The sequence below is a fragment of the Mobula birostris genome, chromosome 14 (assembly GCF_030028105.1).
Source record: "Mobula birostris isolate sMobBir1 chromosome 14, sMobBir1.hap1, whole genome shotgun sequence".
Lineage (NCBI taxonomy): Eukaryota > Metazoa > Chordata > Chondrichthyes > Myliobatiformes > Myliobatidae > Mobula > Mobula birostris.
This window is the reverse complement of record NC_092383.1, coordinates 92,768,802-92,796,412: the sequence shown is the minus strand read 5'-3', so window position 1 is coordinate 92,796,412 and position 27,611 is coordinate 92,768,802. Positions and strand designations below refer to the sequence as shown.

The following is a 27,611-nucleotide window of genomic DNA, read 5'->3' as shown; positions in this document are numbered from 1 at the left end:
TGTTCAAATGTTCACTACTCTACATTTCCACTGAAGACTGATCACTTAGGATCAAGGATCAACTTGATTCACTATTTATATATTTACAAGGTTCAAAGTAAATTTATGATCAATGTATGTATTTGAGGTCCTCCGTAGTTGGAAATCGACCATGGATGTTGCATTCTAGCTGTCTATGTGATACATAAGCCTTATTTGTTGCCCATTATGTCATTGGCATTTAGGGCAGCAATGCCGTCTCCGTCTGTCCATTAGGTTAGATTATGAGGACACTCAGTCCTCGTTTATTGTCATTTAGAAATGCATATATTAAAAAATGATACAATGTTCCTCCAGAATGATATCACAAGAAACACAGGACAAACCAAGACTAAAACTGATAAAACCACATAATTATAACATATAGTTACAACAGTGCAAAGCAATACCATAATTTGATAAAGAGCAGACCATGGGCACGGTAAAAAGAAAGTCTCAAAGTCCCGATAGCCTCATCATCTCACGCAGACGGTAGAAGGGAGAAACTCTCCCTGCCATGAACCTCCAAGTGCCGCAGACTTGCCGATGCAGCACCATGGAAGCACCCGACCTCAGCGGACTCTGAGTCCGTCTGAAAACTTTGAGCCTCCGACCAGCACTCCGACACCGAGCAACAAGCACCATCCTCTGCCGAGCGCTTCAACCCTGCCCCGGCCGCCAAGCAACAAGCAAAGCTGAGGACTTGGGGCATTCCCCTCCGGAGATTTCGGACCACACAGTAGCAGCAGCAATGAAGCAGGCATTTCAGAAGTTTCACCAGATGTTCCTTCATGCTCTCACGTCCATCTCCATCAAATCAGGATTATGCACGGCACCCTACTTGACAAATAACAGACATCACTGCTGGAGTGGCCGCAACGAGCTGCGTCGCGCCGCCATCTTCTCTTCTCCATGCTTGTTGCACACGGGTAAAGAAGGATTCTTCATCGCTGTTTCTGTAACAGTTTTGTTTGACCAGTCAGGGTTGTTAGCCCTGAGCTGAACCCCCAAACCTGGAGGTCCGGTGCACCACTCTTAGTTTGGCCTTTATCCTTTGACCTGTTTGGCAGGATGACCCTACCAAGAGTCAAAACATAAAGCTCGGACTCCAGCCCATATAGCTCTCACGGTCATTGAAGCACGCAAGTCTCCAAACACTACGGCAGGGTTATGGTCCTCTTGGAGGATTATGCAAGCCCGGCAGTTCAGTATGGAGAACAAGCAGCCTCCCCGTCTCCACACAGCTGATGAAGTCAAAGGAACGGCAGAGACCGATACAGTTTGGCACCAGTGGCACTGCAGGAGTTGCCAGTCAGTGTTGAACTTAACGTAGGACTGACTTAGGGACTCTGGCTCCAGATTTTTCCCTCAGGGATTACTCCTGAAGCCTTCCCAATGAGTGGGTATGGCCGCATGGCAGCAGAGGTTTTAGAACAGAGTTTTCCTCATCCTTGCTGGGCTGCCAACCATGGCTAACGAGCCCCATCTGCCCGCAGTGACTGGTGTTAAGGTGCCAGTAACCTGCCTTTGCCCCTTCTCCTGTCAGTAGATACGGTTCCACTGGGTTTAGTGGCTAAGCCACACGTGAAGGCCAGGAGCTGAACTTGGCTGTCAGAGGCTATCTGAGACACACACCGTTGGGAGCATTTAATAGGTAGTGGGAGCTTGTCCCCATTCCATCCCGAGCTACAACAATTTTAAGGAACTCAAAGTACAGAAGTATCTGTCACCACATACAATAGAATCAATGAAAAGATACACACAATGACTGATGAACACCAAAGGGTAAATGAAGTTAAACTGCAACCACAAAAATATAAATAAATAAGTAATAAATAATATTGAGAACATGAGTTGTAGAGTTCTTGGAGTGAGTCTGTAGGTTGTGGAATCAGATCAGTGTTGAGCTGAATGAAGTTATCAACTCTGGTCAGTAGCCTGATGGTTGAAGGGTAATAACTGCACATGTTAGGAGTGTGCTGTGGTGTGTTGGCTAGGGGATGACAAAGGACTCTTCATCTCACGTTTTTGATATTTATTGCTTATTTATTAATTATTATTTTTTTCCTTTTTTTGTATTTGCACAGTCCGTAGTCGTCTTCACCCTGGTTGAACGCCCTAGTTAGGCAGTCTTTCATGGATTCTGTTATGGTTATTATTCTATAGGTTTATTGAGTATGCCCACAAGAAAATGAACCTCAGGATTGTATATGGTGACATACATACACTTTGGACTTTGAACATGCAACAAAAACATTTAACAATGACAAATAATAAAGAATGATACAAAACATAAAGTTCGAGGTTGAAGCACGGATGTGGAGTAACCTGTGCATAAATATATACTGTAATGGGATAGAGTTACCACTGATGTCAACTTCTTCCAACAGGTGAAAGTAATAATGGAACACTCTATCAAGACCCAGGTCACCGTGAAGGTCATTGGTCCATGAAAACAATGCATAACTTTCAACATAAAAGTTACCAAGATAAGCAGAATAACTGGCAGAGTATTTTCTTCTGCAAGCATTAAATCGGCAAAGTGCCTGGTTGCATAATTTATGGTAAAAAAAAATGGGCGACTCACGGTGTATAAAAGGACTTGCCTTGTCCACATTAGGACAGCTGCAAGATGGCAAAGCTTCTGCTTGTATCAGGTGAGTGAGCCGTTTACTCACTTATGTTTTATCGTATTCGGCATTGCATGCACGGCAGAGTGAAGGGACACCTGTGCTCAGCTCTGAAATAATTGTGCACTCCAGAGCGAAGCATCACTCAGTGGCTTTGACTGGAGACTGGAGGCTCAGAGGCTGTGGTTGAAGGCCTGTCATGTGTGTGTGAATCAGAGGCGGGTTTATCATCACTGACCCATGTTGTGAAATTTATTGTTTTGTGGCAGCAGTACAGTGCTTGAAGTAATACATTACAATAAGAAATATATAACAATTAAATAGGCAGTGCAGGAAGAGAACTAGGTAGTGAGGAGGTGTCACGTGATCGTGGACCGTTCAGAAATCTGATGGCGGAGAGGAAGAAGGTGGTTCGGAAATGTTGAGTGTGAGTCTTCAGACTCCTGTACCTCCTTCCTGATGGTAGCAACGAGAAGAGGGCATGTCCTGTGTGGGTCCTTAACAAAGGGTGAGTGGGTGGGGAGGGAAGAATGGGCTTGTTTTTCTGCTGTTGCTTTATTACTGGTTGTGCCCTGTGTTGTTCTGCTGAACACCAACGCACTACGTTGGTGCTGGTATGCGTGGCAACACTTGTGGGCTGCTCCCAGCACACCCTTGCAGAGGATGCATTTCACTGTGTGTTCCAATGTACATGTGATAAATATCCGAATCTGAACTTCTGACAGCAGAAATTCTGCAGATTCTGGAAATCCTGAGCAATGCACACAAAATGCTGCCTGACTTGCTGAATTCCTCTGGCATTTTGTGTGTGTTAGTCTTTTGCGTTGAACAGGAATCATTGTAGCTTTCTCTCTGGAGATCCATTTTATCTCCCCTCAGGGCCTCAGGGGAATTCTTTAGATGCCCGTTCTGCTAATGCAATGCCCTGAAACAGGAGATACGGGGGTAGGACTAGGCCATTAAGCTAATTGTTTCTGCTGGCCATTCAATGGGATCATAGCTGATCTTTTACCTCAGTTCCACTCTCCTGAAACGATCTTTTAGTATCTCTAATGGGTGTCAGGGTGCAGATATGTCTCTACCAAAGGAGGTGTAAGGTGCTCCTTCCCTCTACCAGCCTGCAGGTCACCCTAGGGCAAGGTGCAGCACCTGCTTAGCCCCCGATCAGGGTCACATGAAGCCATGGGAGCAGGTGGTGGATGGTCATATGAGCAGCTGGTACGTATCACAAGTCCTGGTTATGCGACCACTGACACCAGGCAGACAATCTCTGAAGAGTATTGATAATGGCTGGGGTCACCCGTCTTGTAAAGACACCGCCCAGAAGAAAGCAATGGCAAACCACTTCTGTAGAAAAATTTGCCAAGAACAATCATGGTCATGGGAAGACCATGATCGCCCATGTCGTACGACATGGCACATAGTGAATGGACAAAGAATATCTAAACTCTGACTGACTCCTGTTTTAATTATACTCATAGACTAAGTCTCTATCGCCCTCCTGGGTAGGACTTTTCAAAAATGTGCCCCTAGGTGAAGAAATTTCTCCTCCTCCCTAATTCTTTCTTTGAGACTGTGACCCCTTTCTTCTGGACACCACCGCCTGGCAAAGCATCTTTCCACCTCAGTTATTTTGAAGTTGTATGAGATGTTGGCGAGTCATATTTGGAGTATTGTGCGCGGTTCTGGTCATTTCCGTCTATTTCCGCCACCCTCCTTCTCTTCCCCACTCTGGCCTCTAACATCTTCTTACCTGATTTCCCTTCTCCTTCTTTTTCTGCTCTGGACTGCTCTCTTCACCTATCAGATTGATTCCTTTCCAGCCCTTTATCTTTCCACACCACCTGGCTACACTTGTCCCCTTCTTGCTATCCTCCGTCCATTCTCCCAGCATATGGAGAAGACGTCAATGACTGAAAGGCCACTGAGAAAGTTTACAAGAACGTTGCCAGGACTTGAGGATCTGAGTTAAAGGGAAAAGCCGAGTAAGTTAGGACTTTATTCCCTGGAAAATAAAGGGAGATTTGATTGAAGAATTAAAAAACATATGAGGGGTGTATATCGGATAAACACAAACAGACTTTTCCCACTGAGGTTGAGTGAGACTAGGTCATGGGTTAAGGGTGAAGTGTGAAATATTGAATGGGAGCTTCTTCACTCAAAAGATGGTGTGAGTGTGGAACGAGCTGCCAGTGAAAGTGGCAGATGAGGCTTGGATCTCAGCATTTAAGAGAAATTCGTACAGGTACGTGGGTGGGAGGGGTGTGGAGAGCAATGGTCCGGGTGGGAGTAGACAGAATAACAGAGTGGCACAGAGTGGCCAAAGGGTCTGCTTTTGTACGGTAGCAATCTATAACTCCACGGTCAAAGACAGTGTTTACCTTGCTGTTGCGAAGCTACCAAATGCTTCCCTAGTATGATAAGATAAACTGCTGACCTCACAACCCTACCCCTGTCATGGCTCTCGCACCTTATTGCCTGCCTGCACTGCACTTTCTCCGCAACTGTAACACTCTATTCTGCATTCTGTTGTTGTTTTACCCTTGTACTACCTCAATGCACTGATGTGATGAAATGATCCGTTTGCATGGCATGCAAAACAAAGATTTCCACTCTACCTCGGTACATGAGACAATAGTAAACCAATCTATCAAATGAATTTAACCCCTTGAGGCAGAAGAGATAAGATGAAGGTGAAGCCGTATCTGTGGGGAGAAAACAGGGTGGATACTGAGGAGTTCTGCAATGCCTGTTCTGAAGTTCAGTGTACGTGAATGTAAGTGTTACTTCACTGACTGTTTGCATGTGGCCTCCTCTACACTGGAGAAGCCAAGTAGGTAGGGAGACTGTTCAGTCTTCAAGAGTGACCGCTGTCACTTCAACCCCTTCTCCCACACTGACATCTCTGTTTACGGTTTCCACTGATGCTCTAACCATGCCCAGCTTGAGGAACAGTGCTTCATCTTCATCTTCCATCTGAGCACGTCACAGCCCTTGGGATTTAATATTGAAATCAGATCTTTCTGGTAGGCTGTCGCTCTGTGTCTCTGTTGCTCTCTGTGTAATTCTCGTTCTCTGCCTCTCCCCCACCCATCCACTTTTCCCCTCACCTGGTCTCACCTAACACCTGCCAGCTCGAACTCTTTCCTTTCCTAACCCCATCATCTTATTCTGGTTCTTCCCCGTTCTTTCCAGTCCTGATGAGGAGTCTTGCTCCAAAACATCGACTGTTTATCCCCCTCCATAGGTGCTGCCTGACCTGCTTCTTTCTTTTAAAATCTTTTTATTAATTTTCTAAAATTATAAACAGAATAACAATATTGATACAGAAAGATTGAATCTTATTGTTGATAAACATGTACAAAAAAGACTTCAAATAATACAGGTGCAATAACACTTACAAACTCTTAATATAGTTAATCATAGAGAAAAAAAGAAATAAAAAGAAAAAACAAAATAATGCAAAGAAAACCCCCCCAAAAAAATAAAACTAAATACTAAACCCAAAAAGAAAGCAAACAGAACAAAACAAGGCTGGACCAATATCTTAAATCGAACACATTCAGTAATGTCGTCAACTCCGCTCCTCTATTCATATATTTTAAGTTAATAAAAAGGATTCGGAAAAGGTCAAATTACATCATATGAAAATGTTGAATAAATGGTTTCCAAGTCTCTTCAAATTTAACCGAAGGATCAAAAATATCACTTCTAATTTTTTTCTAAATTTAAACATGATATAGTTTGGGAAAACCATTGAGATGTGGTAGGAGGATTGGTCTCCTTCCAGTTCAATAAAATGGATCTTCTGGCCATTAAATTAACAAATGCGATCATCCGACAGGCTGAAGAGGATAAAATTCTATGTTCTGTCATTGGCAATCCAAAAATTGCCGTAATAGGATGGGGTTGTAAGTCAAAATGCAAAACTGTTGAAATAATATCAAAAATATCTGTCCAGAATTTTTCCAAGAGAGGGCAGGACCAAAACATATGAGTCAAGGAAGCCACCTCAGAGTGACATCTGTCACAGATAAGGTTTATATGGGAATAAAAACGAGCTAATTTATCTTTAGACATATGGGCCCTATGTACTACTTTAAATTGTATTAGCGTATGTTTGGCACATATAGAGGAAACTGCCTGACCTGCCAAGCTCCTCCTGCATTCCTGTGTGTTACCCTAGAACCAAAACTAGGTTTGTTATCACTGGCATACTATGCCCACTACTTACTAACCCTAACCCGTATGTCTTTGGAATGTGGGAGGAAATGGGAGCCGCTGGACAAAAGTCACGTGGTCACAGGGAGAATGTACAAACTCCTTACAGACAGACGCGGGAATTGAACCCCGATCGGTTATTGTTAATGCGGTGAAGCCAGGTGACGACCACTAAACCACAATACTGCTTATAAAGGGTTGATGGTTTTACTCCTGTGCTGTATAAGACTCTGATTCTACAACTCAGCTATACTTGCAGTAAGATTAAGGCATGATTTGATTCTAATTTCTAACATGAGTTCTGCACCCTCTGTTACAGCAGTGGTCTTGTTGGCGTGCCTGCAACTGGGTAAGTCTCTGTGCATCACCAGAACTCCATAAGATATAAGTGTAGAATTAGGCCATTCAGCCCATCGAGTCAGCTCTGCCATTCCATCATGGCTGATTTATTATCCCTCTCAACCTGCCTTTTCCCAGTATCCTTTGACATCATGACTAATCAAGAACCTCTGCTTTAAATATACCCACTGACTCGGCCAAGACACAAAGCTATAGGAATGGCACTTCACCCACGTTCAGTTAGATGCCATAAGACCATTAGACATAGGAATAGAACTGGCCAATCAAACCTGCTGCACCATTCTATCATAGCTGATTTATTATCCCTCTCATCTCCATTCTCGTTTCTCCATAACCTTTGACACCCTGACTAGTCTAGAACCTGTTGACCTCAGCTTTAAATATAACCAGTGACTTAGCCTCCACAGCCGACTATGACAATGAATTCCACAGATTCACCATCCTCTGGGTAAAGAAATTTCTCCTCATCTCTGTTCTAAGGGGCTGTCTTATTCTGAGGCTGTGCCCTCTGGTCCGAGACTCTGTCACCATTGGAAGTATTCTTTCTACATACACTCTTTCTAGGCCTTTCAGTATTCGATAGGTTTCAATGAGATCCGCCCTCAGTGAGTACAGGCCCAGAACCATGAAACACTCCTCATACATTAACCCTTTCATTCCTGGGATCATTGCTTTGCTTTGTCTATTGGGTCGAGGTGTTCTCCTCACTCCTGTCTCCTGCCCGCAGGCTCTGCCTACAGACTGGTTTGCTACTTCACAAACTGGGCTCAGTACAGACCCGGAGAGGGGAAACACCTGCCTAAGAATGTGGACCCCTGCCTGTGCACGCATGTGATCTACGCCTTCGCCGGGATAAAGAACAATGAGATCACCACCTACGAGTGGAACGACCCGAAACCCTACCAGGAAATCAACAGCCTTAAGAACAAGTTCAAAACTCTATTACTCTGATGGTACAAGATTTGCAGATCGTACTGACTATTAAAAATTATACGTATAGACAGCATAAAACATTTTTGTTCAGTTTCTTAACATGTTAAAATGAAAAGTTCCAGAGAACCCAGTAAATTTCAAGTTAGCACAGGTACAGGGGCTGTGGTGAGTTTATAAGGACCTGATCTGATGAGTCATGTACCCATCTGTTAGAGACATTGGACTGAGACAAAATAATAAGACCATAAGACATAGGAGCAAAATTAGGCCATTCAGCCCATCAAGTCAGCTCCACCATTTCATCATGGCTGATCCACTTTCCTACCCAGCTCCAATCTCCTGCTTTCTCACCATAATCCTTCATGCCCTGACTAATCAAGAATCTATCAGCCTCTGCCTTAAATATACTCAATGACTTGGCCTCCACAGCCGCCTCTGGCAACACATTCTACAGATACAGAGAACATTAGTTGTAGAGTCCTGAAAGTGAGTCTGGAGTGGGACTGAGCTGCCAGTCTAAAACTCTCCTGCAGAGGGCAGAGTAGAGTAGCGATGCCCAGGGCAGTCCCTCCATGTTTCTGATAGGGAAATTGGTTTAGTACTGAGGTACAGTAAATGGGGATTGTGTGTGTGTGTGTGTGTGTGTACCATCCAGATGGATGAATTCATATATCAGTTCTTCGTAGTACCAAAGGAAAAAGAATATCTGAATAAAGAGCCACTTTCCTAGAGTAGAAAGGGCAGTGTAGATAGACAGATAAGGTGTAAGGGTATTGGGAGATTAGAGGTTCATCCTTCTCAATCAAAACTCAATGTTCAAAGTAAATTTTGAGGTACATGGATGTCACCATATACTGCCCTGAGATTCATGTTTTTGCAAGTATTCACAGTAAGTACAAAGAAACACAATAGAATCAATGGAAAATTGCACAAACCAAAGACTGACAAAGAACCACTGTGCTAAAGAAGACAAACTGTGCACAGAGAAAAAACAGTAAATAGTACAGAGAACACGAGTTGCAGAGTCCTTGAGAGTGAGTCCGTAGATTGTGGAATCTGTTCAGAGTTGAGGTGAGTGAAGTTATCCATGCTTGTTCAGGAGTCTGATGGTTGAAAGGTGATAGCTGAACCTGGTGGTGTGGGATCCAAGGCTTCTGTACCGCCTGCCCAATGGCAGCAGAAGTGAGAAAAGAGCATAGTCTGGTTAGTGGGGGTCCATTCAAGACTTTGGTAATCTGTCCCTTAGCCCAGTGGTACATGTTCTTACCCTTTTGAATCTTCTGGCGAACAGGAGTATGGAATAATGAGAATGGCTGGTTGTGGGTGGAGGAGAGGGATCTTTGATTATGCTGGCTGCTGGCTGTCTTCCCGAGGCACCAGGAAGTGTAATCATCGTCAACGGAGGAGAGGCTGGTTGTCTTGATGGACTGTGTGCACAATTCTCTGTGGTAATGGTCAGCTCACACATCCTCATTTTGTGATATGAGTTCCATGCCCCTAACTTTGAGCATTTCTGCAGATTTCTGAACGGACAATGAACCTGCCTCACTGTTTTTGCCTCACTTTTTGGACGACTTAATTAATTTAATTTTACATATACCGTAAATATAGTTTCTTGTAATTTAATGTTTTTTTATGTTTGCACTGCACTGCTGCCACAAAACAGCAAATTTCATGACATATGCCGGTGATATTAAACCTGATTCTGATTCTGAACCTGGGTGTATGTCATTTCTTGAGTTTCTCTTTTCTCTTTGGACTTGCACTTGAAGTCATAAGAGATGAGATTCAGTCATGAGACTGTAACCACTCACTGAAGAATTGGATATGCCCATGATTCTATAGAAATTAGACATTTCGATGGAAATTCAGATTCATATTTATTAATCACATGTACATCAAAACATACAGTGAAATTTGTGGTTTGTGTTAACAAACACAAGAGTGGCCACACATTCCAATGCCAGCTTTGCATGTCCGCTCTGCTTGGTAGAACACCAAAAAAAAACAGTCTACAACAATGAACCGATAACCGAAATACTATTAATAATATATTGCCTTTCCTTATTCTAATTCTTCAAATATTTCTTTTGAAAGGAATGGAAACCTCAAGACTCTGTTGTCCATTGGAGGCTGGAACTTTGGAACTCAGAAGTAAGTTGGCAACTTTATTTAAGGATTGTTTCAAAGAGGGCTTTTTAAAATTGTTTAGGCACTAATGTAAATACCCATTACTAGGGGAAGAAATCCCCTTATTTTTCTATTATCAAAATAAACATTTCAGAAAAGAATATTTTCAAGAATAAACCATGGAATGCCTTTTCATTCTTTACATTCATAGTCAATACCTTCCGTACTGTTCCATTACCTTCCTACACATCAATAGCGCTGCCAACATTTATTTGCCCCCTGGGGAGGGCACTACTAAAGTAATTGAAGAGCTTCCTCACCCATCTCAGACCCTCCCTCTTTAGTAGAAGAACCTGATTCTATGGTCCTTCTTATGCACAACATGATGAACTATTTCTCTAATAACATCCCTCGTGAAGGGCACTGTGGGGAAACTCATTTAGTTCAGGTGAGTGAGATAAGGGAAGATTTAACAGAATACCCAGATAGACTCCAAAATGTTACTGGCTACAGTCAGTGTAATGTAAAAAATTTAATCTGTCATGTCCCTTTGGAATGAATTGTAAACATTGTTGATTGTTGATTAATTCTAATTGAAGAGAAGTTTGCAGATTCAGGACCCATTATTTCTTAATTTGTTAATGAATTTAGATTAAATTATGAGGACACGCAGTCCTCTTTTATTGTTATTTAGTAATGCATGCATTAAGAAATGATATAATATTCCTCTGGTGTGATATCACAAAAACACAGGACAGACCAAGACTGAAAAATGAACAAAAACCACATCATTATAACATAGAGTTACCGCAGTGCAACAATACCATAACTTGATGAAGAACAGGCCATGGGCACGGTAAAAAAGTTCAAAGTCTCTCGAAAGTCCCACATCTCACGCAGACGGGAGAAGGAAGAAAACTCTCCCTGCTATGCCTGACCACAGTCCCACTCTGAGTCGTCCGAAAATTTCCTGCCATTTTAAAGATGTAAAACCCTTATAAGTTCCAAGGAGGTTGTAAAATAGTCATAGTCATACTTTATTCATCCCGGGGGAAATTGGCTTTCGTTACAGTTGCACCATAAATAATAAATAGTAATAAAACCATAAATAGTTAAATAGTAATATGTAAATTATGCCAGGAAATAAGTCCAGGACCAGCCTATTGGCTCAGGGTGTCTGACCCTCCAAGGGAGGAGTTGTAAGGTTTGATGGCCACAGGCAGGAATGACTTCCTATGACGCTCTGTGCTGCATCTTGGTGGAATGAGACAGAAACTATGTTCATTCTATAATGCGGACGTCACTTACATTCTCATCGGTGTTACATTGCTGGAAAGCCAGCCGTTAGTGTAGTGGTATCCACACCGGACTTCGAGGCAGGTGGTCCCAGGTTCGAATCCGGCCGGCTCCTTGCACGCTTTCCATCCGTGCTGGATTGAGCGTTGAGCTAGCAACTCGGCCTCGTAAAAAACACAGACAAAAATGCTAAAGAAACGGCAAGTTTGCTGCCCGATGCAACACGCAGAAAGAAACAACACACACATGTTGGTGGGGTATTGTGTTCAGCTCTGGTCAGCTTGTTATAGGAAGGATGTGGATGCTTTAGAGAGGGTGCAGAGGCGATTTACCAGGACACTGCTCTGAATTACACTTATGAGAGTGAGCTAGGACTTTTCTGTTTGGGAAGAAGGAGGATGGAAGGTGACTTGGTAGAGGTGTACAAGATGATAAGAGGCACCAATGGAGTGGACAGCCAGAGGCTTTCTCCCAGATTGGAAATGGCTAATACTGGGGTCATAACTTTAAGGTGTTTGGAGGAAATTATAGGGATGATGTCAAAGGCAGAGGGTAATAGATGCATGGAATGCTCTGTCAATGGTGGCAGTAGAGGCAGATACACTAGAGCAGGGGATCCCAACCTTTTTTATGCCATGGACCAATACCATTAAGCAAGGAGTCTGTGGTCCACAGGCTGGGAACCCCCACACTAGGGACATTTAAGAGACTCTTAGATGAAAGATGGATGAGACAAGGATGATAGAAAAAATGGAGGGTTATGAGGGAGGGAAGGATCTTGGAGCAGGGTAAAAGTTCAGCACAACATTGTGAGCCGAAGGGCCTGTTCGATGTTCTAAACTCCGCGGAAGCCTTCAGTGCGGGAGAAGGCAGGGGGAATGTCTGCAAAAGGCCTGCATTAGGATGATTGCAATTATTTTGGACTAGAATTATGAGAATAAGCTATTTCAGATGTTTATAAATCCTCACCTCCCATTCTTCCGTCCTCTAGATTCAGCGCGATGGTGGCCTCAGCAGGAACTCGCCAGATCTTCATAAGGTCTGTGATCAGCTTCCTGAGGGGTTATGACTTTGATGGTTTGGACATCGATTGGGAATATCCTGGGTCTAGAGGGAGTCCTTCCGTTGATAAACACCTCTTCACTCTTTTGATGCAGGTAAGATCAGGAGTGCAGTCTGACAAAACCCTGGGGATACATGTGGGATGAAAGGAAGCAGAATTTAAATCAGGACTCGCTGGGCGGCATTGCTCTGAGGACCAGAAAGGCCTATTCCACACTGTATCTGAATAAAATAAAATAAAAAATAAATGTTAATTACAGTAAGAAATATATACATTGTTTATACATATATATGATAAAACATTAAATAAATAACATAAAAAGAGAGTGACAAAAGAAATAAAGAACAGTCAGGTAGAGAATATAGGTTTACTGACCATTCAGAAATCTGATGAACGGGTTGAAGAGGCTGTTCCTAAAACATTAGGTGTGCATCTATAGGCTCCTGTACCTCTTCCCTGATGGTAGCAATGAGAAGAGGGCAGGTCCTTGGTGATAGGGGTCCTTAATGGTGGCAGCCTATAATGCCATTTTTGGCATTGGGATGAATCCCACTTGCTTCAGTAAAGGCATTCAGGGAATAATATATTGTGCCTTTCACATCTCAAGAGCTTCCAAAGGACCTTATGAAGTGTTTTTTTTTGAAATATAAACCTATGTGTACTGTTGGAACTACGACAGCAAGCTTCCTCAGAGAGAGGTCCTGGGGGCTGCACTGTCACAGGGATCATGCGGTCTGATTTAATGCTGTGTAAGAGGCTGTAGGAACTTCCAAAGACTCCTGAATCTCCGAGAGACCTTCCCGCTCTTCAGAAGGAGCGTCACATCCAGCTGGGAGGGAATCAAGGCCTTAATGTCAGATTCCAAAGGCAGTATCAGTGACAGTGAAGCCCCCACACCCTTCTCCCTTTGTGCTCAGGTCTGAGGCAAGGCAAGAGGTGTTCTCTGCCCTCTCTCCCTCACACTCCCCTCTCTTTTTCCCTTTCTCTTCCCTTTGTGCTCCTCTCTCTCTCTCTCCACCCTCTTCCCTGACCACTCTCCCTCCCCCACCCCTGCTTGGTTGGATTTGGCATTGATTTGATGCTAACATTAGGCAGGGTTTGAGAGCGTCCATTCCACCTGGAACTCTTGCTAACAGAAACTTTGACCTCTCCAACCCGCAGGAACTGATGGCAGCCTTTGAGGCTGAGGGTAGGAGCAGCGGGAAACCAAGACTGTTGCTGGCAGCAGCCGTGGCTGGAGGGAAGAGTAACATCGATGCTGGCTATGAGGTTCCTCAACTTGGACAGTGAGTGTTCTTCTGTAGTGAAAACTCAACCTTTACCTGTGTGCTTCTCGGGAGATTGACTGGTTAAAGATGAAAGATTTGCTTTAATCGTCCCATACAGTATACAGCCTTAGGCACTCTAGATTTTTTATATGGCTTCAGATGGCATAGCCTCCACAGAGCCCTGATCTCAACATTATTGTGGCTGTCTGGGATTAGCTGGAGAGACAGAAGCAAAGAGACAGCCAAAGTTTGCAAAAGAACTGTGGCAAGTTCTCCAAGTACCTAGAGAACTGATGCCGTTTTAAAGGTAAAGGATGGTCACACAAAATATTGATTTGATTTAGTTTCTTTATCTGTTTTCTGCTCTTTATAGTAAATTCTTTGATACTTAGTAACTTCTCATTTCATTATTTTGAAAGCATCTTCACTATACAGAATTATTTTTGCCTGTGCCTTATAAGGATTTTGCACAGAATTGTATATTGAAACATGGAGCAAAATGCGTTGTTTTGCTTCAGATTAAATCAGTGAGAATTGTGCTGGGCAGCCGGCAAGTGCTGTCACACTTCTGCTGCTAACACAGCATGCCCATAATTAAATAACTCTAACCTGTATGTGGGAGGAAACCAGAGCACCCAGAGGAAACCCACACAGTCACTGGGAGATCGTACAAACTCCTTGAGCAGCAGCAGTAATAGATCCCCAATCTTACAGCCAGTTTGGTAAAATGTTGAGCTCTCTGCTACACAACCACCATAAGGGTAATTTTATGGTTTCCCTTCTGTCCACAGATTCAGGGGTCAGAGCACATTGTGTAGTGATTGAGTTATTACTGTTAATTCGGTAAACGGAGAGACAGAGTGACTCCGGTCTCCTCTCTTGCAGGGTTCTTGGACTTCATCAGTGTGATGACCTATGACTTCTATGGATCCTGGAGTCATGTGACAGGGGAGAATAGCCCCCTCTACCCCCTCCCTAATAACCAGGATCAGACCAACCCGTACTTCAATGTGGTAGGTACTGGAGAAAAGGGAACCCTGCCAAACCTTTCCATTCCCTTCTCTAGACTGGCGTCTAGCTTTTGCCAAATCTTTCCGACCCGACCCTGACTGCCTGTCCCTTTCTCTGCAGGAATATGCAATGAACTATTGGAAGAACAAAGGAGCCCCAGCAGAGAAGCTGAATGTTGGTTTCCCCACATACGGACACTCCTTCCAGCTGACCTCATCCAACACCGGGGTCTTAGCCCCAGCAGGAGGGGCTGGGCCAGCTGGAGGCCGGGTTTTTGGCTTACTATGAGCTACGAATGCATTTTGCTGCTCTGCATTACTGAACGCTTGCCAATACTGGGAACATTCTGCAAGGAGTTTACTGTAAAAAAAAATAGTAAGTGCTACTTCCAAACCAGAGGGGCTACCAAACAGAGTTCAGCAAAGAATTGTTGGATTCTCAGAGCACAGATGGTGCCACTCAGCCGTGTATCCTTTACTGAATTAAATTATTTATCGTACTCCGTGATTCAGCATGGAGTAGACCCTTGTGGCCTTTCAAGCCACTGCCCAGCGGATCCCAACAACCCTGATCTAAACCTAGCCTAATCACGGGACAATTTACAACGATCAATTAGAACATGCCCAGGTGCTGGAGGAACTCAGCAGGTCAGGCAGCATCTACAGAGGGAAATACGCAATAGATGCTTCAAACCAAGACTCTTTATCAGGACTGGTGAAGGATCCCAGCCCAAAATGTCGGCTGCTCATTCCCCTCCAGAGATGCTGCCTGACTTGCTGAGTTTCTTCCGCATCTTGTGCGTGTTTCTCAAGATTTCCAGCATCTGCAGAATTCCCTTGTGTCTAGAAATGAACTTCATGTTTTGAGTCTGTGTGTAACCCACTGGAAGCCTTGCTAACCCCGTTGGTTTCTTCCTCTTCCGGCAGATCTGTACGTTCTTGAATGGCGCCACCAAGGCGTGGGATGCCCCGCAGTTGACTCCGTACGCATTCAAAAATGGAATCTGGGTCAGGTATGACGACCAGAAGAGCTTTGGAGACAAGGTATCTTTCTGTAAACCCTGGTGTATCAGGTTGTGCTTACTTATCTGAATGGTAACTCTGGGGTGAAAGGGGGACTTCGTGGGAACACAGACTCAGGGATGGAATTCAATGTTTTTAAACATTGTACTGGAAACTGACGATGGATTTAATTACTGGGCATCCAGACACCTTGGCAAGAACATCTGTCAGATTATAGTGTCATTACCTGAGGGAATTCCCTAGTCGCTGCACTAGCGTTCTTTCTAGTCTTGGCCAGGAAGCTCCGAAGACCACAGTCTGAATTATGCTGATTTGTATAACCAGCCTGTCCTACCCATGTTTGATATTGTGGGTAGTTTTGGACCCCTTTTCTAAGAAAAGATGTGGTGGCACTGGAGAGGCTCCAGAGGAGGTTCATGAGAATAATTCCGGGAACGGAAGGTTAACATATAAGGAGCGTTTGATGGCTCTGGGCCTGTACTCATTGGAATTTAGAAGAATGAGGTGGGCCTCATCAAATCCTATTAAATATTGAAAGGCCTGGAGAGAATGAGTCGGGGGAGTCTAGGACCAGAGGGCACAGTCTTAGGATAGAGGGATGTCCCTTCAGGACAGAGATGAGGAGGAATTTCTTTAACCAGAGAGTGGTGAATCTGCGGAATTCATTGCCGCAGATGCTATGGAGGCCAAGTCATTGGGGTGTATTTAAAGTGTGGATGATACGTTCTTGATTAGTAAGGGTGTCAAAGGTTATGGGAGAAGGCAGGAAAAAGGGATTGAGAGAGATAATAAATCAGCCACGATGGAATGGTGGAACTGACTCGATGGGCTGAATGGCCGATGTCTTATGGTCTTATAGCTGGAGATGGGTGAAGTACCTTTCCAATAGATTTGTGTCTTTGTTTAAATTTTTGTTTAAAACCAACATAATTTAAAGAAAACACACACAAAATGCTGGAGGAACTCAGCAGGTCAGACAGCATCTATGGAAGTGAATAAACAGTCAGTGTTTCAGGCCGAGAACAAGAAGCTGTAAAATTCACTTGTCAAACGTTCTGCTCTCAATCTGAGCTCAGACCAAAGCAAGCAAATGTTTAGGGAGGTATCTATGTGGAAACAATGACGTTGGTAGTTATAACGTTAGAGGCTTTAGAATGTGTGTGTCAGGCAATAGAATCAGGTTTAATGTCTGTGGCATAGGTCGTGGAATTTGTTAACTTTGCAGCAGCAGTACAATGCAATACATGATGATAGAGGAAAAAAGTGAAGTATAGTAAGCATATACATATTAAATAATTAAATTAAATAGGCAGTGCAAAAAACAGAAATAAAAAAGTAGTGAGATAGTGTTGATGGGCTCAATGTCTATTCACAAATCGGATGGCAGAGGGGAAGAAGCTGTTCCTGAATCATTGAGTGTGTGTCTTCAGGCATCTGTATCTCCTCCCTGATGGTAGCAATGAGAAGAGGGCATGAACTGGGTAGTGGGGGACCTTAAAGATGGACACGTTCTTTTTGTGGCATCGCTTCTTGAAGATGTCCTGGATACTACGGAGGCTAGTGCCCATGGCAGAGCTAAGTTTACAACTCCCTGCAGCTTATTTTCATCCTGTGCAGTGACCCCCCCCCACCCCCCACCTCCCATACCAGACGGTGATGCAGCCGGTCAGAATGCTCTCCATGGTACATCTGTGGAAATTTGCCAGCGTCTTTGGTGACATACCAAATCTCCCCAAACTCCGAATGAAATACAACCACTAAAATGGTATGTGTTATTTAGAGCCCCCAAAAGCTGGGCACATGTATTGACACGGGGGGGGGGGGGAGTGGTCAATGAGTTCAATAGATCCATGAGATCCAACTTCTTCCGTTAGTTCAGAATCAGATTCAGGATCACTGACATATGTTGTGAAATGTGTGGTCTTGTGGCAGCAGTACAGCGCAAGATGTAAAAAATTATGTAGAATCAGGGGAGGAGTTCTACGAGAGGTGACCTGGTAGAAGTTAGTTAAATTATGAGGAGCACAGATGGTCAAAGCTTTTCCCCCCCAGGGCGGAAATGTCACAGAGGATGTAGGTTTAAAGTGATGGGGGAGAAAGTTCAAAAGAGATTTATGAGGCAATTTATTTTAAAGAGTGGTTGGTGTCTGGAATGTGCCACATTTGGTGGCAGTGGGGGCGGATATAGTAATATTTCGGAGGTGTTTAGATGGGCGCCCTGAACAGGCAGGGAATGGAGGGATTTGGATCACGAGCAGGCAGGTGGGATGAGTTTAAATTGGCAGACTGTTCGGCAGGGACAAAGCGGGCTGATGGTCAGGGTTACTCGCGAACTCAAGCGCAGGAATCACAGAGACTTTGGCAATTCAAACAAAACAAAAGGTTAGTTACAGAAATTAGCCAGCAAAGCTAATGAGAACTCAGGCAATGAGAACTATGCAGAGAGAACTTGAGCAAATGAAATCGCTCACGACATACAGAGGAACTCGGTCAGAGTTTCACCAGACAAGGATCCACAACGACCGAGCAAAGAGAGGTTGGCAAGCTCTCCCTCCCCCCCACCCGACATACACCCTGGAGCATGTAGGAATTCAATGCCATTTCAATGCCAATCAGACAACATAGGTGTCCGGACAAGCAATAACCCCCAAAGACAACAACTACAATGCGAGACATTGAAAATCCAGTGCTAACTTAATTCCCCCAAATTGAATGAAAGTGATCAGTACAAAGAGAGTTTAACAATCCCCGTGACCCCTGCAACACAAAGTGAAAAACCCAGATAGTCCAAAGACAAATAATTAGATGTGAAAAGTTAACAATCGAAGGAACACTACATGCCCACAAGGTTACACTGAGAAGATACAGTTCTCATACTAACTGGAAATAAATCTATTTTTTGATCAACAATATTTTGGTTGTGACACTGATCCTGTGTTAAACCGTTCCATGTTCGGAATTCCATGTTCCATATTTTGTGTACCATAACTAGGATCTATGTGGTCCACATTGCCAAAGAAAATGGTATTGAACTCCTGGGGGCTAATATCCCTCCAGGCAAACTCCCACTGGCGTGGTGGTCTGTCAGCGGCTCTCCTGCAGAAAGCTTGCTGACATCGCAACCACCATCAGCTAGTCTTCAGTTCTCTTCCCCAAGAGGAACTGCCCCTCGCCGCCATCCTCTCTGTAACTACATGTTCCGTTATGGCAGGGACTTAGTGTTTGGCAACCTGAACATTCTTCCAAAGGAAGTTTCATGGCATGATTTCTCCTCCATTGTCTTCCAGGTCGAGTGGCTGAAGAGGAACAACTTTGGAGGAGCCATGGTGTGGGATCTTGCCCTGGACGACTTCACTGGCGCCTTCTGTCACCAGGGACCCTACCCTCTCATTAACACTCTGCACAGTGGCCTCGGGATTTCTGGAGGTAACTCATTGTACTGATTACAGATGAGCTAGATCAACAACTAATCAAATTGTAGGTCCAATTATCTCTTACTCCTCACTCACCATTCCCCCTTTACATTGGCCGTCTCCCCACTCTCAGTGTTGGCGCAGGGTCTCAGCCCAAAGCATCTACAATTCCTCTCCCTTCCACAGATGCTGCTCGACCTGCTGAGTTCCTCCAGCAGATTGTTTGATACTCCAGATTCCAGCATCTACAGTCCCTCATGTCCACAGAGCCACTTTGGCTTGCTCTAAACCAAGGTTCCCAAACTGGGGTCCACGGACTCCTCGGTTAATAATTGGGGTCATGGCTTAAAAAAGGTTGGGAACCCCTGCTCTAAATGGAATAATTGGCTTGGTTATGTGATGTAGTCATTCCTGACTTTGGGTTCTCTCCGTGTGGAGTTTGCATATTCTCCCTGTGATTATGTGGGTTTTATTGGGAATTCCAGTTTCTTCACATGATGGGTGGGTTGGTAGGCTCATCGGCTGCTCTAAATTGTCCCCAGAATACAGGTGGGGGAGAGTTGATGCAAATGCAAGAATAAAATGGGTGTTTGATGGATGGTATGGTATCGATGGGCTGAAAGGTTGTTCCTGTGTTGTTCTGAACTATTACAATGTTCTGTCTGGATAGCAGACAAATAAAAGCTTTTCCCTGTATCTCAGTACATACTGACCGCTGGTTACGCCATTTAGGGCAGCCATGAAGGTCCTCCATCTTTGGCTGTATAGAAGGTTTCTTCATTGCTGTTTCTGTAACAATTGTTTTTTGACCAGTCGGGGTTGTTCGCCGTGAGCTGAACCCCTGAACCTTGAGGACCAGTGGACAGGTCTTAGTTCGGCCTCTACCCTTTGACCTGTTTAGCATGGGTGACCCTACCAGGTGCAAGGCCTTGACTCCAGTCAATATAGCTCTCTGGGTCATTGAGGCATGCAAGCCTCCAAATCCTACGACAAGGTTGTGGTCCTCTTGAATGATCTCAGTACATGTGACAACAATATACCAATAAATTGGTGAACAACAGGATTCTGCAGATGCTGGAAACTCAAGCAACACACATAAAAGTTGCTGGTGAACGCAGCAGGCCAGGCAGCATCTGTAGGAAGAGGTGCAGTCGACATTTCAGGCCGAGACCCTTCGTCAGGACTAACTGAAGGAAAAGTGAGTAAGGGATTTAAAAGTTGGAGGGGGAGGGGGAGATCCAAAATGATAGGAGAAGACAGGAGGGGGAGGGATGGAGCCAAGAGCTGGACAGGTGATAGGCAAAAGGGGATACGAGAGGATCATGGGACAGGAGGTCCGGGAAGAAAGACAAGGAGGTGGGGGGACCCAGAGGATGGGCAAGAGGTATATTCAGAGGGACAAAGGGAGAAAAAGGAGAGTGAGAGAAAGAATGTGTGCATAAAAATAAGTAACAGATGGGGTACGAGGGGGAGGTGGGGCCTTAGCGGAAGTTAGAGAAGTCGATGTTCATGCCATCAGGTTGGAGGCTACCCAGATGGAATATAAGGTGTTGTTCCTCCAACCTGAGTGTGGCTTCATCTTTACAGTAGAGGAGGCCGTGGATAGACATGTCAGAATGGGAATGGGATGTGGAATTAAAATGTGTGGCCACTGGGAGATCCTGCTTTCTCTGGTGGACGGATATACTGCGTCCGGTGCTCCCGATGTGGCCTTTTATATATTGGTGAGACCCGACGCAGACTTGGAGACCGCTTTGCTGAACATCTACGCTCTGTCCGCCAGAGGTTCAGCTGTTGTTCAGACCAAATCTCAAATGTGACCTACGAGACCATGGAATGATTGTTGGTGCCAGATAGGGTGGCTTGAGTATCTCAGCAACTGCTAATTGCCTGGGATTTTCACACATCCCTAAGGTTTATAGAGAATGGTGCGATAAACAAAAAAAATCCAGTGAGTGGCAGTTCTGTGTGAAAATACCTTGTTAATGAGAGAGGTCAGAGGAAAATAGCCAGACTGGTTTGAGCCGACAGGAAGGTGATGGTAACTCAACCAGAAGTTACACCAGAGGCGTGCAGAAGAGCAACTCTGAATGCACAACATGTCGAACCTTGAAGTTGCTGGGCTACAGCAGCAGAAGACCATGAACATACACTCAGTGGCCACTTTATTAAGTAGAGGAGATAACTAATAAAGATGCTATTGAGTGTAAATTATAGATAAATTATACAAGACAGTGTAGAAAATAGACTGCGCAAACCAAGAGTGCAAAAAAGTGACACAATTGAAGTGATGACTCATTCCAATAGTCACTGTTTTGCGAAAGGTCAGAATGAAGAAAGGAAATGGAGACGTCAAGAGCAGTTTGTGTTTGTTTCACCTCTGGGGTTTCAGATTACAGGGCCAGCTGTCACTGTGCTATCACTATTGTGGTCTGGTAAATGGACACGTCAATGTAGCTCATGAATTAGAGCTTGCCAAGGCCCCAGTGGCATGGATTGTCTCTGCTGTTTGTTCTTCTCTATCCCAGCTTTCAAGGCACAAAGACACATTCCATCTAAATCTGAGAAAGAAGAGGTTAATGTATGAGCATGTTTGATGGGTTTGGGTGTACCTGGTGGTGTTTCGAAGAACACCTAATTGAATCTAATTGATACCTATCAAATATTGAAAAGCCAGATAGAGTGGACATGCAGAGGATGTTTCTAATGGTGGGGAAGTCTAGGACCAGAGGGTACAGCCTCAGAATAGAAGGAAGTCCCTTTAGAACAGAGATGAGGAGAAACTTCATCAGCTAGAGGGTGCTGAATCTATGGAATTCATTGTCACAAACGGCCGCACAGGCCAAGTCATTGGGTATATTTAAAATGGACGCTGATAGATTCTTGATTAGTAAGGGCTTCAAAATTTGTGGGAAGAAGGCAGGAGAATGGAGTTGAGAGGGATAGTGAAGAGGCCCTGATAGAATGGTGGAGCAGGCTCGATGGGACAAATGGGCTACTTCTGCTCCTATGTGTTATGGTTTTCTTTCTCTCACATAGTGTTTTGGTTTCCTGACTCAAAAAGAAGAACACTTTCATCTTGGATCGGGGACCAAAGGACGTCACCATATTGATGGAAAATAATCCCTGCAAGTTATGTCACTGTAGATCGAGTCACTGAGTCCTACAGCACAGAAACAATTCTTTCAGCCCAACTCATCCACGTTGACAAGGACATCTATCTGTAAAATCTCAACCTCTTCTTGTTATGGATGAGATACAGGAGCATGAAAAACCATCCTGAATGTTTCAGAAACAACTTCTTCCCCTCTGTCACTTGAAAGTCAGATTGAAATGTCGAAACATACCAAATGTGTCGTCTGCAGCAATGACCAACACAGCCCGAGGATATGCTGGGGGCAGCCCGCAAGTGTCACCCTGCTTCTGGCACCTCCATAGCTTGCCTGCAGCTCACTAACCCTAACCCATACGTCCCTAAAACGTAGGAGGAAACCAAAGCATCCGAGGAAACCCACGCGGTCACGGACACAACGTACAAACTCCTTACAGGGATGGCAGGAATTGAACGCTGATCACTGGCACTGCAATAACATTACCCTAGCTGTTACATTACTGTGCCATGACAGTTTCAGTCCTGTGACTCTACAGGGCACTATTTCTAATATTATTCTTGTGATTTGTCAATAATATATCTGTCAAAATAAGCTCAAACAAAAAAGAGTGCACAATGCTAGTGAGTAATGATCTACATTTCTCAAGAGCAGAACACAGTCACTTCCAACTATTTCCTCTTTTCTTTAACCTCAGAATTTCCCAATTTTAAATAGCAACATCAATTAGAAAATCAGAACCAGGAAACACTGAAAAATCACGCAGTGGATGCATGTGATTACGAATTTCACAACATTAATATTATTTACACTCAACGGGCACTCCTTGTTGCTGGGACTTGAGGACTTGAGTTATGGGGAAACGTTGAATAGGTTAGGACTCTGTTCCCTGGAGCACAGGAGAATGAGGGGAGATTTGACTGAGATATACAAAGTCATGAGGGGTGTGGTAACGTGAACAAACTCACCAGAGAGACACTGAAGCTAATGGATGTAGAAGTGTTTTATTCAACAGCAATGAGCAGCAGCCATCATAGCAAGACACTCTCTAGAGGCCCGTTCGACCCAGTATTACATGACATTTTATATGCTAAAGATCAAAGATAACAGCAGGACAATTCTATAGTTACAATGTATCTACAATGCTTCCTTTGAATTACATACAGTTTTCACACACCTCTTCCTTCACACCCATACTCCAGACACCCAAAATGAATGTTAATCTGCGTTGTCTAGTTTTCCAATTAACTGGTGTCTACAGCCCCAGGAAACTATTGTCCAGGGCTGCATTTTAAATTTAATCTACAGTCCACACTCAGGTCTAAAGATTGCTTGCTGAAGTTAATATTTTGCTATATAACCTAACTCTGGAATACTCCCTTACAGTCCCTCCTCTTGGTCCTCCTGGACAAAAATAAATTTGTTCTAGGAAAGGCCAAACCTGAGGGAGGATCTAATCAAATAGGATAGCAAAAATGCCCAGCTTCGGAACCCTTCCCCCACTTACCCTATGTGCATCTACATCTACATAATCAACCCTAATGGCTACCAACAAGACCCTAAGCAGAGATTGTTCCAGAAATTTGACAAAGTGTCTCTAAAATGCAGCTTTGTCATTTGTATGTTTGTAGCCTGCTTCCCTGCTGGCTGATTGCAGTTTAATTACATTCGTATCTTCAATCCTTCATTTCCTGATAGCTAAAACTCAGCAATTATTCTCTGGACAGGGTACCAGCCTGGTAAATGTACCAGGCTCACAGGCCCTCTCATTGATGTATAGGAGGGGTTTTGGGGTAGTCTCTATTTGAATGACTGCATCTCCATTCTAAGAGGTCACCCGTCTATTTTGACACTGTGTCCTCTGGTCTTAGACACTCCCACTGTAGGAAATATCCTCTCCACATCCACTCCATCGAGGCCTTTCACTATTTGATAGGTTTCAATGAGGTCACCCCTCATACTTCTGATTTCCAGTCAATACAGGCCCAGAGCCATGAAATGCTCTTCATGTGACAAGCCGTTTAATCCTTGAATCACTTTTGTGAACCTCCTTTGAACCCTCTCTAGTTTCAGCACATCAGAGGCCTAAGACTGTTCACAATACTCCAGGTGAGGCCTCACCAGTGCTTTATAAACTTTCAACATTACATCTGGAGACAGACTGTCCACTGGCATCTTCTACAATCGGTCTCCATCTCTGGAGACAGACTGGCCACTGACATCTTCTACAAGCCCACTGACTCTCATAGCTACCTCGACTATACCTCTTCCCACCCCGCCACATGCAAAAATGTCATTCCCTATTCCCAGTTCCTCCGTCTCGGCCACATCTGCTCCCAGGATGAGGTTTTCCATTCCAGGACATCTCAAATGTCCTCTTTCTTTAGGGATCGTGGTTTCCCTTCTACTGTCATCAATGATGCCCTCACCTGCATCTCCTCCATTTCCCGCACTTCGGCTCTCACCCCATCCTCCCGTCACCACAACAGGGACAGAGTTCCCCTGGTCCTCACCTACCACCCCACCAGCCTCCGGATCCAGCACATTATCCTCCGCAACTTCCGCCACCTTCAACAGGACCCCACCACTAAGCACATCTTTCCCTCTCCACCCCTCTCTGCTTTCTGCAGGGATCGGTCCATCCGCGGCTCCCTTATCTGCACGTCCCTTCCCACTGATCTCCCACCCGGCACTTATCCCTGTAAGTGTAAGTGCAATACCTGTCCCTACACCTCCTTTCTTGCCACCATTCAGGGTTGCAAACAGTCCTTCCAGGTGAGGCAACACTTCACTTATGAGTCTGTTGGGGTCATCTATTGCATCCGGTGCTCCCGGTGCGGCCTCCTCTACATCGGTGAAACCCGACACAGATTGGGGGACCGCTTTGTCGAGCACCTCCGCTCCATCCGCCAAAACAGACAGGATCTCCCAGTGACCACCCACTTCAACTCTGCTTCCCATTTCCATTCAGATATGTCCATACATGGCCTCCTCTACTGCCATGATGAGGCTAAACTCAGGTTGGAGGAGCAACACCTCATATACCGTCTAGGTAGTCTCCAGCCCCTTGGTATGAACATAGAATTCTCCAACTTCCGGTAATTCCCTCCCCCTCCCTTCCTCTATCCCTATTTCACTCTGCCCCCTCCCCCAGCTGCCTCATGGTTCAGCCTCCTTCTTCTACTACCCATTGTTTTCAGGGCTATGACGTCAATGCTTCCCCTCCCCCACCCCTTTGTCTTTCAAATTACTGGTCTTTCAACTGAAGCTACAAGCATTCTTCAAATCCTTCCCCATCTTTCATTCTTCAGTCCTGATGAAGGGTTCCGGCCCGAAATGTCAACTCATCGTTTCTGACTGATGCTGCCCGACCTGCTGAGTTCATCCAGCGTACTGAAAGTGTTGCTTTGATCACAGCATCTGCAGATTATTTGGTGTTTCCAACATTACATCTTTGCTTTTATATCCTAGTCCTTTTGAAATGAATGCTAACATCGCATATGCCTTCCTCACCACAGACACAATTTACCTTTAGGGAGTCCCGCACAAGGACTCCAAAATCCCTTTGCACTTAGATTTTTGTATTTTCTCTCCATTTAGAAAATAGTCAACCATGCATGACCATACACTTCCCAAGGCTGTATTCCACCTGCTGTTTCTTTGTCCATTCTCCTAATCTGTCTGTCCTTCTGTAGCCTCTCTATTTCCTCAAAACTACCTGTCCCTCCACATATCTTCGTATCATCTGTAAACTTTGCAACAAAGCCATCAGTTTCACCATCCACATTGTTAACATATAATGTAATAAGAATTGATCCCAACACAGACCCCTGTGGAACACCACTAGTCACCAGCAGCCAGTCAAACAAGGCTCCCTAAGTCCCTTTATTCCCACTCTTTGCCTCCTGCCAATCAGCCACTGCTTTATCCATACTAAATCTTTCCTGTAATACCAAGAGCTTGTAGCTTGCTAAGCAGCCTCATGTGTGGTAGCTAATCAAAGGCCTTCTGAAAATCCAAGTACACAACATCAACTGATTCTCCTTTGTCAGTCCTGCTTGGTGTTTCTTCAAAGAATTCCAGCAGATTTGTCAGGCAAGACTTTCCCTTGAGGAAACCATGCTGACTATGGCCTATTTTATCATGTGCCTCCAAGGACCCCAAAACCACATCCTTAAAAATCAACTCCAACATCTTCCCAACCACTGACGTCAGACCAACTGGCCTACAGTTTCCTTTCTTCTGCCTCTCTCCCTTCTGGAAGAGTGGCATGATGTTTGCAATTTTCCAGTCTTCTGGAGACATTCCAGAATCTAGTGATTCTTGAAAGATCATTACTAATACTTCCAAAATCTCTTCAGCCTCCTCTTCAAAACCCTGGGGTGTGCACCACCTGGTCCAGGTGACTTATCTACGTTCAGACCTTTCAGTTTCCCAAAAACCTTCTCTCTAGTGATGGTAACTTCACAGACATCATAAACCCTGACTCCTGGAACTTGTACCATACTGATAGTGTCTTCCACAGTGAAGGACTGGTGCTAAATATTTATTCAGTTCGTCCACCAGTTCCTTCTCCTCCATTACTACCTCACCTTCCAGTAGTCCAATATCCATTCTCGTCTCTCTTTTACACTTTAACCCGAGTCCAGTGTTTCCACTGGCTGCCCCGCCGGGCCTGTACATGAACACAGGGATTTTTCATTTGGACCACCACCTGTCCTCAAGGGAGTGAAACCTGTCTTTTCAACCAGCTCTCTTACCGTGACTTGGTCACCTGGCTGTGAGAAGACTCTCTTCTCTCCCTCAGACTCACTTACCCTCTGATCATCAATATGCTGCTGCTCCTTTGCTCAATCCCTCTATGTGTTACCCTGGTTATGGTGGTCCTTCACATCTCCATGTAATCTTACCAAAATGGTATTTGTAGTTTCTTTCTGTACACTTGTAATTTCTGTTGCTTCTTGTTCTTCCACTACCCTCCTCACACTGATGTCTGCTCTCTCGTTCCCCTTCTGCTCCCTGCTGTCCCCTTTCTGGTGGGCCTTCACTTCAATCACTGCTCCCTCTTCAGGCAGCTACTACTTCCAGCAGCTCCTGACCGTGCTTGGCTCCTACCCTGGGGACCTCCTGACATGA

The 27,611-nt window shown here is 44.6% G+C and overlaps 1 protein-coding gene across 1 annotated transcript; it reads left to right on the top strand.

The window, feature by feature from the left end:
* The first annotated feature begins 2,650 nt into the window (after positions 1-2,650).
* On the top strand, positions 2,651-27,611 carry LOC140209415 (acidic mammalian chitinase-like). Its single transcript, XM_072277661.1, is given in 11 exon segments — positions 2,651-2,675; positions 7,189-7,218; positions 7,957-8,158; positions 10,260-10,316; positions 12,580-12,745; positions 13,813-13,951; positions 14,805-14,932; positions 15,051-15,189; positions 15,813-15,973; positions 19,240-19,378; positions 27,547-27,611. Coding segments are annotated over 11 exon segments (1,251 nt in total).